The sequence below is a fragment of the Anabrus simplex genome, chromosome 1 (genome assembly GCF_040414725.1).
Source record: "Anabrus simplex isolate iqAnaSimp1 chromosome 1, ASM4041472v1, whole genome shotgun sequence".
In the NCBI taxonomy this organism is placed as follows: domain Eukaryota; kingdom Metazoa; phylum Arthropoda; class Insecta; order Orthoptera; family Tettigoniidae; genus Anabrus; species Anabrus simplex.
Window position 1 is genome coordinate 41,412,526 of NC_090265.1, and position 15,597 is coordinate 41,428,122.

Below are 15,597 nucleotides of genomic sequence, written 5' to 3' on the forward strand. Positions count from 1 at the left end.
CATTGCATATCATCAGCCTTACGGTCATCATACTTTAGAATTGTCTGAGAGGACTTATCAGTCCGGTCTATAATATTCTTTCCGAGGCTCTTTTTCTTATTGAAAGCAACTGTACTCAATACTCTCCTGCTGACTTGCTAGGCCTAACGCATAAGAGGATTTTCTTTCAGGGTTTACTCCCTTAGCCTTTGAGGATGCCTTCCTCGTTCTACAAGGCAGTAGGTTCCATCTGTACACCCCAGAAGGATGGGTTGCCTCTTCCGCCATCTCCACTGTACCGAAGTCCATCTTCTCCGCCGTAGATGCCGTTGAGGTCTTCACCCTTAACCCAGGGCAAGGGCCCTCCATATTTATGACCCCTGGAGAGAGGGTGTCCCAGTATTTTAAAACCCCCAGGAATTGGGCTACCTGTTGGTCCGCGGGTTGTATTCGTTATTTCAACCAGCCCTACATACTGTAGGGGTCCCCTATCCGCCACCTGGGGACGCGCTCTGTAGGGGTCAGGTTCCCCTGGTTACTTATTGGAAGTTAACCCCACCCACAAGGAGTTGCATGAGGTTATGTTTGTCAGTGTGTTATCCAAGTGAATGCTGCATTGTGAATTTGAATACAGTACCTTAAATGCACCTTGTTGGAAACATTTTAGAATTTTTTTTTTTTTATGGCATTTCAAAGGTTTAAACTGTGAATCAAGGTTAATTGCATGCAGTACAGGTCTTACAGTAATATTTTACGCGGCAAGGGTTAGGATTTCTGAATTAAGAGTTGGCGGTTAATTCGAAATCACATAATTCGAAGTCCGATTTTTGTGTCCCAACGACTTCGAATTGACGAGGTTTTACTGTATATACATGATTGATGCATGCTTGCAATGCGCAGGTCAGACATGCTACAGAGGCAGACCTTTCTTAACTACGAAACACAGATGTATCACATGACTGCAACACATGTTTTCATTACATAAAATAAAATTACTTACAAATATACAATTTTAAATTATAAATTGGCTTTAAAATTTTTTAAAATCTTTAACATGAACTTTTTAAGAAAAGAATATTCATCAGGGTATATTCTCTATGGACTATTGTACAAGTGTTTCCTTGACAACCGCTTTCAATTGTAAAAAGAATTTATATATTTTCTCATGAGTATTTTGTTTTTAATGTTGTCATTTAATCTTCTTATGCTATTTTTTAAGTACACTTTCTCTCAAAGCAATGATACCTTGTCAATATATGAATTTTTCATCTAAACAGAGTTATACCGGGCGAGTTGGCCGTGCGTGTAGAGGCGCGCGGCTGTAAGCTTGCATCCGGGAGATAGTAGGTTCGAATCCCACTATCGGCAGCCCTGAAGATGGTTTTCCGTGGTTTCCCATTTTCACACCAGGCAAATGCTGGGGCTGTACCTTAATTAAGGCCACGGCCGCTTCCTTCCAACTCCTAGGCCTTTCCTATCCCATCGTCGCCATAAGACCTATCTGTGTCGGTGCGACGTAAAGCCCCTAGCAAAAACAAAAAACAGAGTTATGTGGCTGAAGATGTAAATAACATACAAAACATGTACCACTTTTAACCCATAAGTAGCCTTAAGCAACTAATGTATTGACAAGGTAGAAAATAAAAAAATACTTATTTGTGAAAAAAAATACTTATTTGTGAAGCATGTTTTCATTGCGTGGGTCGTACGGACGGAACTATTCACAAATTTCTGTGATGTCATCAGAGCTGCATTAGATTGTACCCGCTTCGAAGCGGAATCGTTGTTCTTCTCTGCCAAATTACATTGGGGAGTCTTGTATTCGAGATTTTTTCATTTTCTTCGTCTCGAAAAGCCAAGGGGGTGGGGGGTTCTAATACACTAGTAAATACGGTATTTACTAATACATCAAATACGTTTATATAAGTGCATGTTTCGAGAATTAATATTCTCTTCTTCAGCTTACAGATTAAAATCACATGCATGTAATAGACCGTATTTAAAAAATGATGCCCTAACATTAAAAATTGGTTAAAAACAGTGCAGTAAAACATATTAAAAGTTCAAGCAGGAACGTGATTCATGTTATGTCCAGTTTGTCTTGTAAAAAGTTCATAAGCAGACTCATACTATCAACTTTATTAAGAACAACAACTTGAAACCCATGAAGATCATTTGGTTTATTAAGGTCACACAGATGCCGCACCACAACAATATTTGATAATTGTTAACAAGTTCAATCTTAATATCATAAATAAACACATATTTCATCCATCCCTGCTGCTTTTCCTGTTCTCATTTGTTTAACCCCATAACACACTCATTTCTTCATGCCATTTTCGCATTAGTGGTTGGTGGCTACATATTTGGACACTTAATCCACAAATATTTGACCATCTCTTAATTTCTGAACCTGAATGAATAGTGGTTAAATATTTAGCCATCCAATACCAGAACAACTATGATAATAATCATTCAAAACACACTTTCTGATCAAAATTACACCCATACAAACTACATTAACACAATATCTGGCAGACTAGGGACAAAAATTAAGTTGAGCATACAGAGGAAAAAGCAGTGGCTACATATATAGCCCCAAAATACATTTCATTGTATTGTTCACTAACAAAAAACTAACACCTTTAGTTATAGTAATATAAATTTTGTATTTTGTGCTTCAATAGACTGAAGAACTACATATGTTTGTTTTCTGAGCTAATAAGGTAACAAGGTGATATTGCAGATCTAGTTACTCATAAATATTATTGTAAATTCTATCATTTCAACTAACTTTCCTAGCCAAGAGGATAAAGGATTCGTATACGTTTGAAATGACTTATTTGGACGGAATTTTCACTTTTTTATTTTTGTTTCCTAATGAAAGCTTAATTCTCCTACTTTAAGAAAATGTACAGTTCTTACATGTTTCGTGCACAAATGTGCTCAGAAAATTTATTTGAAGGGAACAGTGCACCCGTGTCTCGGTCTGAGGTGGGCATGACCTCGCTGCACGAAAAATTTCGTGGTTCCTTTCGATGTTTTAATTCAAGTTTGGCGCTCGTTGCATAATAGCTCTCCATAGATAGCTCCACATGTGTATTCTTTGTATGCAGCAGTAATACTCTTTGATAATGGGAGCTTCCATGGTTTCCATAACTGCGATGTTTTGAGTGAAAATATTGTCATGTGCATTTGGATGTATATTCGTTGTTGAGATAATGTGCAGAAACTGTATTGGATGTAAGAAGCATTATCATTCCCTATCCTATTTAGGTTGGAAGGCTGATCATGCTGCAGTCTGTGCCAAAAATTACAGTGGATCTTCGCCTGATATGGAGCAGTAAAAATATTTTCTCACTCAAATGAGAGTAGAGGTCTGAAGTATGTAGATTGCTATGGGGATGGGGATTCGAAAAGTTACAAGGCAGTGTGTGATTCTAATCCATACAATGGTAAAGAAGTCAATAAACTGGAGTGTGTGGGCCACTACTGAAAGCATTTATGAATAGCTCTTAGAAAAATTGTACAACATAACAAAAAGATGGGTGGTAGAGGCAAATTAACTGGGGCACTGATAGACAAGTGTCGGAATTATTTTGGAATTGCTTTGCATTCCAACTGCAGTTCCATAAAAGGTATGAAAAATGCTATATGGGCAACATTGTTGACTGCCCATAAAGACAGGCCTTCCCATCACAGGTGCCCTATAGGAACAGACAGTTTGGTGTTCATACCAACGAGCCAAAGCTGGCAATCTACTTGACAATTATAAGCATAAAGCAGGAATACCACGAGAAGTCCTACATGCAATGAAGGCTGTGTATGAAAGGCTCTGTGATCCAAAAATGTTATCAAAATGTCTTCATGGTTTGACTCAAAATACCAATGAGTCATTCAGCGGTACGGTATGGAAGAGGTGTAGAAAAGATACATATATGGGGGTGTCCACTTTCAAACTGAGTGTCATGGATGCTGTTTTACACTTTAATTGTGGAAACAAGGTTGAAATAAAGGTTTTAAGAAGAATGAAGATTGTGCCTGGTATGTACTCAGCATCAGGAGTGTCACAAGCTGATGAGACACGTGCACTCAGAAGTCATCTTCAGAGCACTGCTGAACAAAGACAGCGAAGGAGGTACCTCAGGGGAAGAAGAAAGCTGAAAGAGGCCAAGAAACTTGAAGAGGAAGGTCCCACCTATGCAGCTGGAGAATTCTAATACTTTCAGGTAAAAAGAAAGAGGTCTAATCATAATACAAAACTTTAAACTTAATTCACTCAAAACTAAGAATTATGTTTTCTTTTCAGGTTCAAACAACAAGTTGAGTTCTAATTCAGATATCTACTTCAAAAAGGTCTCAAATTGAAGATAATTAATTTAGGAATGCCCTGTACTAGAACTGAGAAAAGATATATCCACGTTCAAAAACTGAGTACGAAGAAATGAAAAATTATTTTTGAAATTTTGCATTTTTGAAAGAATGTGTTATAATTCTTTGTGTAATTGTGATAAACTAATACATTTAGTAGGGGACATCAAGAACGCTAATAATAGTTTGGTGAAAGAAATACTAAAATTAATGCATTTTTGTAGTTGTTAGGTAGTCTCAAAAAAGTGCCAATTTTGTTAACAAACAAATTCTTGGACACCCCTTGAAATATAAATTGGGCAATCTGATAGCATAACAGTCTTCAGTTACCTTCCTGTTAACTACTAACAAAATTTTAAAAGTTTTGATGTAAAATTGTGAATTTTTTTATGAAACGTATATGAATACCTTAAGTATTACAGTATTCATGATTAGACTGATAAGGTGTTCAATGCAGAGATCTGAATTTCAAAGCCTGGTTCTAAGAGTACTTTTTTAAAGAGTTTCCTAGGTATTCATGTATGTTGTATCATTTTTAAGTATTACAGTATTCATGATTAGACTGATAAGGTGTTCAATGCAGAGAACTGAATTTCAAAGCCTGGTTCTAAGAGTACTTTTTTAAAGAGTTTCCTAGGTATTCATGTATGTTGTATCATTTTTACATTTTACTTTTCCAGAGCATTGATGTGTTGGAAAAAGAATTGCTGAATGGTCAGAAACTTCAGGGTCCAATCACAGCTCAAGAAGTTTATGCGCTCCTGCAAAGTCGTGACATGGAGAAAGTGTAAGAAATCTTTTCTTAAACTGTGTTTTATTAAGTGTAATCAGTCGGTGATTCCTGATGCGAGAATGCAAGAGGTATTTCATTAGTTTCATTAAGTATCTTGCTGCTGAACCCATTGTTGATAGGACAGTCTTAAGCATGTGCATGATTGCATTTTTGTCCATCGCTTTAATTGTTTCTGAAAGAAACCGAAGTAATAGATGGTATTAGTGATCATGAAGCTGTTTTTGTCGTACTTAAAAATAAATGTGATATAAAGGACGGTCTTAAAAGTAGGACTATTAGGCAATACCATATGGCTAATAAAGCAGGCATGAGGCAGTTTCTAAAAAGTAACTGTGATCGGTGGAAAACGGTAAATAAAAATGTAAAAGACTCTGGGATGGATTTAAAGCAATTGTTTAGGAATGTGAAAACAGGTTTGTACCTTTAAAGGTGGTAAGGAATGGTAAAACCCACCTTATTATAATAGAGAAATAAAGAGACTAAGAAGGAGGTGCAGACTGGAAAGAAATAGTTATAAATGGCTGTGGAAGTAAGGAGAAATTGAAGGAACTTACTAGAAATTGAATCTAGCAAAGATGGCAGCTAAGGATATCAAGTTTGACATGCATTGTATGTAAGCTTTGGGAAGACATTCTTTCTGATTATATTAGACATGTTTGCAAAATTAATAACTGGTTCAATAGAAGGCAGTTTGGTTTTAGGGAAGGTTATTCCACTGAAGCTCAACTTGTAGGATTCCAGCAAGATACAGTATAGCAGATATCTTTGATTCAGGAAGTCAAATAGACTGTATTGTGATTGACCTGTCTAAAGCATTTGATAGGGTGGATCATGGGAGACTACTGGCAAAAATGAGTGCAATTGGACTAGACAAAAGAGTGACTGAATAGGTTGCTATATTTCTAGACAATATATCTCAGAGAATTAGAGTAGGCAAATCTTTATCTGACCCTGTAATAATTAAGAGGGGAATTCCTCAAGGCAGTATTATTGGACCTTATGTTTTCTTATATCTATAAATGATATGAGTAAACAATTGGAATCAGAGGTAAGGCTTTTTGCGGATGATGTTATTCTGTATAGAGTAATAAATAAGTTACAAGATTGTGAGCACCTGCAACGTGACCTCGATAATGTTGTGAGATGGACAGCAGGCAATGGTATGTTGATAAACGGCATTAAAAGTCAGGTTGTGAGTTTCACAAATAGGAAAAGTCCTGAGTTTTATTTACTGCGTTGATGGGGTGAAAGTTCATTTTGGGGTCATTGTAAGTACAGTAAAACCTCGTTAATTCGAAGTCGTTGGGACTCAAAAATCGGACTTCGAATTACGTGATTTTGAATTAACCGCCAATTCGCAATTCAGAAGTACCAACCCTTGCCGCGTTACGAAATATTCTAAGGCCCGTTACTGCATGCAGTTAACCTTGATTCACAGTGTACAACTTTCAAATGCCATGAAAAAAGAACTGTTTCCAAAATGTATCCAAAAAGGTGCCTTTACAGTATTCAAATAATACACTTGCATATCTCACTGGCAAATATAACCTCACGCAACGAAAGAAAGAAAAAAAAAAAAAAAGCACGATTCAGAGACGAGGAGAAATCTATGCTGGCTCCCATGTGCAAGTGCTTTATTCATTGGAGTACTATACTGTATGCATTTTAGATGCCTTGTATTTACACAGAAAGTACCCGATGCCCTTAAAATCAAACTTTCCTATGACTCTATCCTTGTACGATTTCCCGCCATGGCACGTCTCTCGTACTTCAGAAATGTAAACACTTGCCGCGTCACAAAGTATTCTAAGACCCATTAATACTTGCAATCACCTCGATTCACAGTTTTAACCTTTCCAATGCCATGGAAAAACTATTTCCAAAATGTATCCAACAAGGTGCCTTTACAATATTCAAATAATGCACTTGGATAAATCACTGACGACATAACCTCACGCAACGAATGAAAAAAAAATCACACAATTCAAAGACGAGGATAAATTATGCTGGTTCCCCTGTGCAAATGCATTATTTTTTGGATATCTGTACTCTTTGCATTTTCAGATGCTTTGTACTGGCATGGAAAGTGCCCGACGCCCTTAAAACATTGTAGCTTACCGAACTTTTCTATGACGAGGGGATAAAGTTTCTCGCTTCCATGTGCATTGCAATTGCAACGCACTACAATGACCCCCATCCCCAACCCTTGTACGATTCCCCGGCTGACACTTTCTCCTTTAACACTAGAACGGCCAGAGCGGTCATTTTGACCGTTAGCGAATTTCAAGGTATTTACACGCTCGTACTTTTTAATGCACGAAGTTGTGCGTTTGACTCTTATAATCTTTTAGGGTTATGTACATTTACGCCAAGAATTACATCCGTAGTTGATAAGGGAACACCGAAATTGTCCCTTATATAACTTGCATAAATTGCTTGTCAAGTGCCTAAATAGGCTTGTAAACAAATTGAGACTCTTATTTTTATCATTTTTCATAAAGGAATTCAATAGGAAGTCCGTCAGAATATTTCATTTTACCTATTAGAAGTGCGAGAATATGAACAATTATTAATACTTAACAATGGATTGATCTGTATACAATACATCCCAATTGTTAACTATGTTGCTTTAAAATTAATAATTGAACATTCGCATGTTTGCCAGATCCTGGATGCTAGATATATGTCAGTAAGTGGCAGCGGTCAAAATGACCGCCTGTGGCCTTTATAGGTATGAGGAAATTTCGGCCGTTCTAGTGTTAAAAATCATAAGACCGTTTGGGCTCGCATTAAAATAAAGCAATGCAGTTTCATTGGCAATTACAGTATTGTTCGGTGCCTACGAATTTATTATATGAGCCATGCTTTTTCGTCAACTGTCAGCATCGCCAGCGTTCGCGCATTCTGTTTTCCCGCACACTGCCTGTTGCGTGATGTTACGGCGTTCCTTTAAAAGGTTGAATGCAAAAGAATTCCGATTTCATTCAACTTGGCAATCATGAAACGCACTGTAGACCCACCGAAGTGAGTGTAAGTGCGGAAAGCTACCCCTCCACGTTCCGGAACACGCGTTCTATTATGACGCGGATAAATTTCAAGTTGAAATTGCCCTGTAACATACTATTGTTTTAAAATGTAAAGGCAGTTTCGAATTAAAAGTCTGTTTTTTGGTAATGGGACCAACATTGTACTTCGAATTACGAATTATCCGTATTTCGAATTAAACAATTTAAATAACATGCAAAACTGTATCTCATATTTCCGGGAACGAGAGCTTCTTCGAATTACGTGGGATTTTGAATTAACCGATTTCGAATTGTCGAGGTTCTACTGTATCTAGGTGTTAATGTAAGGAAAGATCTTCTGGGGTAATCACATAAATGGGATTGTAAATAAAGGGTACAGATATCTGCACATGGTTATGTGGGTGTTTAGGGGTTGTAGTGAGAATGTAAAGGATAGGGCATATAAGTCTCTGGTAAGACCCCAACTAGAGTATGGTTCCAGTGTATGGGACCCTCACCAGGATTACTTGATTCAAGAACTGAAGAAAATCCAAAGAAAAGCAGCTCGATTTGTTCTGGGTGATTTCCGACAAAAGAGTAGCGTTACAAAAATGTTGCAAAGTTTGGGCTGGGAAGAATTGGGAGAAAGAAGACAAGCTGCTTGAATAAGTGGTATGTCAGAAACATATCAGATGTAAGGCTTTTCAGGCGTTTGCTCTATTAACCAGCGTTTTGTCTTAGGTCTGACACTAGACTCATCAGAGTGGGATGTGTCAGACCCTATCCACTGACGCTGGGTGTATGCAGGTGAACTTCTCAGAAGCCCTTATAAGAGGCACAGTCTGATAACTGCATATGGGAGATAAATATCCACAATGGAATTATTGCCCGCCTAGCAATTCCTAATGGAAAATTCTAAATTCCCATGGAGGGAATTAGATATTTTTCACCAGTAGAGCATGTCAAAAATGTCAAAAACATATCAGATGTAAGGCTTTTCAGGCGTTTGCTCTATTAACCAGCGTTTCGTCTTAGGTCTGATACTAGACTCATCAGAGTGGGATGTGTCAGATCCTACCCACTGACGCTGGGGTGTGTGACGGTCAATTGAGAGACACTGTTACGGTTAGGTTAACGATAAAACATAAATATGTAGGGCGCGATGACATTGAAAACCCTTTTAACACTGTGAGGTGCCAGGTTAGAAAACATACCACCGGGCGAGTTGGCCGTGCGCGTAGAGGCGCGCGGCTGTGAGCTTGCATCTGGGAGATAGTAGGTTCGAATCCCACTATTGCCAGTCCTGAAGTGGTTTTCCGTGGTTTCCCATTTTCACACCAGGCAAATGCTGGGGCTGTACCTTAATTAAGGCCACGGCCGCTTCCTTCCAACTCTTAGGCCTTTCCTATCCCATCGTCGCCATAAGACCTATCTGTGTCGGTGCGACGTAAAGCCCCTAGCAAAAAAAAAAGAAAACATACCACATAAACCCAGAGCGACTTGCGAATCGTCATTAAGCGTAGAGACGTGCCAAATCAGAACCAATCAACAAGAACACATATAATTCACTGCACCAATGTAACGTGTGGCACCAATTAAGAGTAATTAAATATAATGACACAGCGAGACTCAAGACTCGATAACGTCCTGGGTGACAGGCAGTTAACAATTCAATAACAGTAAGTAACTCGGTGCACAGAGGTTATCCAAGACTGTGCCAACACACTGACACTCAGAAAACCCAAAATAAATACCACACAGAGTCACCACACAGAAGCAGTAAATAGAAACGTTAATACAAGTAAAAGGCAAGACAACTTACCTCAAAGGTGTAAATGTGGAAGGTGCCTTACAATGGATCATTGCAATCATGCCTCTTTCTTAAAAATTAATGATGAAGTGATAGACTTAGGTTTTCCGAAATAGTTGAATTTAATAACAACATGATGTGAACTTTACACCAAGTTAAATAAAATAGAGAATTAATCGAAGAGTAATCTGAAATTCAAGTCCAAGAAGGATGGAGCCAAGTAGTTAATTAATTAAAAGAATTCTCAAGCATAAACAGAGAGAAATGAATCCGATCCTTAACACGGTGTTAATACAGAACAGGGGTGCATAAATTAACAGGGACAGGATTTCAAGCAAAATCCCAAATACATAAATCATATGGTAAGCCGCCAATACAAGGGGCGGAACTTGCTCAATACCAAATTAATTAACATGAAGAAACTGCTTAATCCAATTTTTAGGAATAAAATTGCAGGATAAGCAGAAGTTCCTGCTTAATTCAATATTTCATGGAATTTGATCATAGGGCAATAAATCTTGAATGACACTAGAAATGCAGTGAAGTGGTGAAATAAGGGAATTCAGTAAATATCATCAGCAACTCTTCAAGGCCATTTCAGGTTAAGCAGAAGTTACTATTTAATTCAATAATTCACTGATTAAATAACCGGGGGAATAAAACCAGATCACACAATAAATAATCATGTAGTGTGGTGAAATTAATGTAATATCGGTAATAATCACCACCAAAATTGCAAGACAAGGTCCAGTCAACCAATTCCCAACGTTATCCGAACAAATCTCAATCCAACTCCCCAGTCATAACGCAAAAAACAAAAACAAGATCTATGACAGTAAATGTCACCAAGACGACCACCAAATAAAAATGAATATCAGACAGTCAATGAGAGACAAAACACCGTTGAACGAATAGGTATTCATTTTTCTCAGCTCCTTTATAAAACAATTAAATAACAATTTACCACCCAGTGGTTTGTGATAGAGGTTAACCTTACAGAACAGTTAGGCATATTTAGGTTCGTCAAGGTTTAAAATGGAAATTAAGAAAACAAGTTTGATAGCCTCCATAATGGAAGGTCTTCATTAACATAACTGACCATCAGAAAATAAAAACTAGGAACCAAAAGAAAATGTGTTTTTGGAAAGGGGTTAGTTTTGAACTAATGATGAGATGAGTTCCTAGTACTAACGAAAATGCCAGGTCGGGAAGAGAATCCAGAACGGAGATAATAATACCACAAGCTCAATTTACGTTAACAGATGCAAGGTATAACTAAAATGAAACGAAACTTTCAAAAATTCTCCCCCAAACGGGGTAGGAACCAGGGTAAACCCTGGAAAAATATATGAGCTTACATGGCACGTCTGTCTGGTACAGAGACAGGAGTAAAACTGCCAAGATGGCTTCCCCAACACAGGTCAAGGCCCCTGCCTTCTCGCTAGTAGTAGGAAGCGAGGGGAGGGGGAAACATACACACAATGAGTGCAGCATAATACAGAAGTACACAGACAATGATATGTATACCTCTGCTAACATCTTAAGGAGGACATGGTTCAAGGAGACTCTAACTTAAGGTATCAACCTTACATGTGTATGCAGGTGATCTTATCAGAAGCCCTTATAAGAGGCACAGTCTGATAACTGCATAAGGGAGAGATAAATCTCCACAATGGAATTACAGTATTGCCCACCTAGCAATTCCGAATGGAAAATTCTAAATTCCCATGGAGGGAATTAGATACAGTAAAACCTCGTTAATTCGAAGTCGTTGGGACTTAAAAATCGGACTTCGAATGACGTGATTTCGAATTAACCGCCAATTCGCAATTCAGAAGTACCAACCCTTGCCGCGTTACAAAATATTCTAAGGCCCGTTACTGCATGCATTTAACCTTGATTCACAGTTTATACCTTTCAAATGCCATGTAAAAAGAACTATTTCCAAAATATATCCAAGAAGGTGCATTTACAGTATTCAAATAATACACTCGGATATCCCACTGGTAAACATAACCTCACGCAACGAAAGAAAGAAAAAAAAGCACGATTCAAAGACGAGGAGAAATCTATGCTCGCTCCCATGTGCAAGTGCTTTATTAATTGGATTACTATACTGTATGCATTTTAGATTTACACAGATTTACACAGATTTACACAGATTTTTCTGTATTTACACAGAAAGTACCCGATGCCCTTAAAATCGAACTTTCCTATGACTCTATACTTGTACGATTTCCCGCCATGGCACTTCTCTCGTACTTCAGAAATGTAAACACCTGCCGCGTCACGAAGTATTCTAAGACTCATTAATACATGCTGTCACCTCGATTCACAGTTTAAACCTTTCAAATGCCATGGAAAAAACTATTTCCGAAATGTATCCAACACGGTGCATTTACAATGTTCAAATAATGCAGTTGGATAAATCACCGACAAACATAACCTCAGTATTTGCACTTGGGACTAGTTTCGACGCTGTTTTGGCGTCATCATCAGCCAAAAAATGGGAAAATAGGCCAGTGTGTAGGCATTCATATTACACAAGGTGTTACATTAAACAATACAAATCTTGCAAGGAGATAAAAACATGGATGAATATAGAAACAAATGAATCGTTGAGAAAGCAAAAGTTATACATGTTAAAAAATAACCTTAACCACACATCTTGCAGTGCGAAAATATTCTTCTTGAATGATTCCTGAGTATAAAACACACGCGATCACATTTCTGACGAGCCAGCAGGCAGGACAAAGTAAAGTGAAACCTTAAGAGTTCTTCTGAGAGGAGTTCATCATTTTTCTATGTTCCGATTAAATAATGAAGTCTCCTTTGAGTTCCTGATAAACATACACAACAGGAAATTCTCCTTCACTCTCAACAATAGCTATAAAGACCAACGGTAAATTTCATTTTTCAAAGACGTGAAAGCATGATCTTGAACGTAATGTAACTCCTTTCATTTAACCCATTTTTTACACAAGGTGTTACATTAAATAATATATCTCACGAGGAGATAAAAACAGGGACGAATGTAGAAACACATGTATCGTTGAGAGAGCAAAAGTTGTACATATTAAAAATAAGCTTAACCACACAACTCGCAGTGCGAAAATATTTGAATTTGAAAGATTCTTGAATAAAAGACGCACGCGCACACACTTCTAAAGAGCCAGCAGGCAGGAAAAAGTAAGGTGAAACTTTAAGAGTTCTTCTGAGAAGAGTTCATCATACTTTCAATGTTCCGAATAACTAATGAAGTCTCGTTTGAGTTCCTGATAAACATACACAACAGGAAATTAAACAATACACATCTTACAAGGAGATAAAAACAGGGAAAATTATACATATTAAAAATATTCTTAACCACACATCCTGCAGTGTGAAAATATTCGTCTTGAATGATTCCTGAATACAAAACACACGCGCATACAATTCCGAAGAGCCAGCAGGCAGGAAAAAGTAAAGTGAAACCTTAAGAGTTCTTCTGAGAAGAGTTCATCATATTTTTTCTATGTTCCGACCAGCTAATGAAGTCTCCCTTGAGTTCCTGATAAACATATAAAACAGGAAATTCTCCTTCACTTTCAACAATAGCTATAAAGACCAACGGTAAATTTCATTTTAAATATTGTGCAGAGACGTGAAAGCATGATTATGAACATGATATAACTCCTTCATTTAACCCAATTTTTACACAAGGTGTTACATTAAACAATACACATCTTACGAGGAGATGAAAACAGGGCCGAATGTAGAAACAAATGCATCGTTATGCATATTAAAAATGAGCTTAACCACACAACTTGCAGTGCGATAATATTTGCCTTGAATGATACCTGAATACAAAACGCATGCGCACACATTTCTAAAGAGCCAGCAGGCAGGAAAGAGTAAGGTGAAACCTTAAGAGTTCTTCTGAGAAGAGTTGTATTTTAAATACTGTGTAAGCATGATCTTGAACAAGATATAACTTCTTCATTTAACCACCTATGAAAGTCTCTCTCTATATTACATAGCTTCATTAACACACCATTCTGTAGATGCACAAAATAATCTTGTAATCTTCACAGGTCCGGTATTCAGCTCGACAAGAATATAAAATTGGTATTCAGGAATACGTTTTTGAGAGTTTGGAGGTTGACTGTGCCAGTATTTGTGGTGTATTGTTGCAGCGTTACGTGTAGTGGGGGGGGGGGGGGGGCAGGTTTCTGTGATGTTTATTGCGGGACATGAGGCGGAAAAGCTATGTCGCGAGATGAAGAAGAAACAGAGCGTGGTGTATAGTTTAGGTCTGGGGAGCGGCCATTGTTGGATTAGGAGGGGGGAGGGGAGGAGGAGTGGAAGGAAGGGAAGTATGGAGGGTGATGTGGTGAAAGTGTGTGGCGTGACAAAGTATTATGCATAATCTGAAAGACCGATCTGTTTTTCGGGATATTCATGTTTTTGAAAAATTCAATGAGAAAGTCGAATAGGATCTTGAATTTTTCAAAAACATGAATATCCCGAAAAACAGATCGGTCTTTCAGATTATGCATAATACTTTGTCACGCCACACACTTTCACCACATCACCCTCCATACTTCCCTTCCTTCCACTCCTCCTCCCCTCCCCCCTCCTAATCCAACAATGGCCGCTCCCCAGACCTAAACTATACACCACGCTCTGTTTCTTCTTCATCTCGCGACATAGCTTTTCCGCCTCATGTCCCGCAATAAACATCACAGAAACCTGCCCCTCCCCCCCTACACGTAACGCTGCAACAATACACCACAAATACTGGCACAGTCAACCTCCAAACTCTCAAAAACGTATTCCTGAATACCAATTTTATGTTCTTGTCGAGCTGAATACCGGACCTGTGAAGATTACAAGATTATTTTGTGCATCTACAGAATGGTGTGTTAATGAAGCTATGTAGTATAGAGAGAGACTTTCATAGGTGGTTAAATGAAGAAGTTATATCTTGTTCAAGATCATGCTTACACAGTATTTAAAATACAACTCTTCTCAGAAGAACTCTTAAGGTTTCACCTTACTCTTTCCTGCCTGCTGGCTCTTTAGAAATGTGTGCGCGTGCATTTTGTATTCAGGTATCATTCAAGGCAAATATTATCGCACTGCAAGTTGTGTGGTTAAGCTCATTTTTAATATGCATAACGATGCATTTGTTTCTACATTCGGCCCTGTTTTCATCTCCTCGTAAGATGTGTATTGTTTAATGTAACACCTTGTGTAAAAATTGGGTTAAATGAAGGAGTTATATCATGTTCATAATCATGCTTTCACGTCTCTGCACACTATTTAAAATGAAATTTACCGTTGGTCTTTATAGCTATTGTTGAAAGTGAAGGAGAATTTCCTGTTTTATATGTTTACCAGGAACTCAAGGGAGACTTCATTAGCTAGTCGGAACATAGAAAAAATATGATGAACTCTTCTCAGAAGAACTCTTAAGGTTTCACTTTACTTTTTCCTGCCTGCTGGCTCTTCGGAATTGTATGCGCGTGTGTTTTGTATTCAGGAATCATTCAAGACGAATATTTTCACACTGCAGGATGTGTGGTTAAGAATATTTTTAATATGATTAACTTTCCCTGTTTTTATCTCCTTGTAAGATGTGTATTGTTTAATTTCCT

General features: G+C 37.8%; 1 protein-coding gene across 2 annotated transcripts in view; it reads left to right on the forward strand.

The window, feature by feature from the left end:
• The window catches only part of Gpdh1 (Glycerol-3-phosphate dehydrogenase 1), a 152,282-nt gene that overhangs the window by 63,921 nt on the left and 72,764 nt on the right, over positions 1-15,597 (forward strand). For both annotated transcript variants that reach the window (XM_067156010.2, XM_067156009.2), the window contains exon 7: positions 5,031-5,137. In XM_067156010.2, the coding sequence (XP_067012111.2) occupies positions 5,031-5,137 (107 nt within the window). The remainder of the gene's footprint in view (positions 1-5,030; positions 5,138-15,597) is intronic.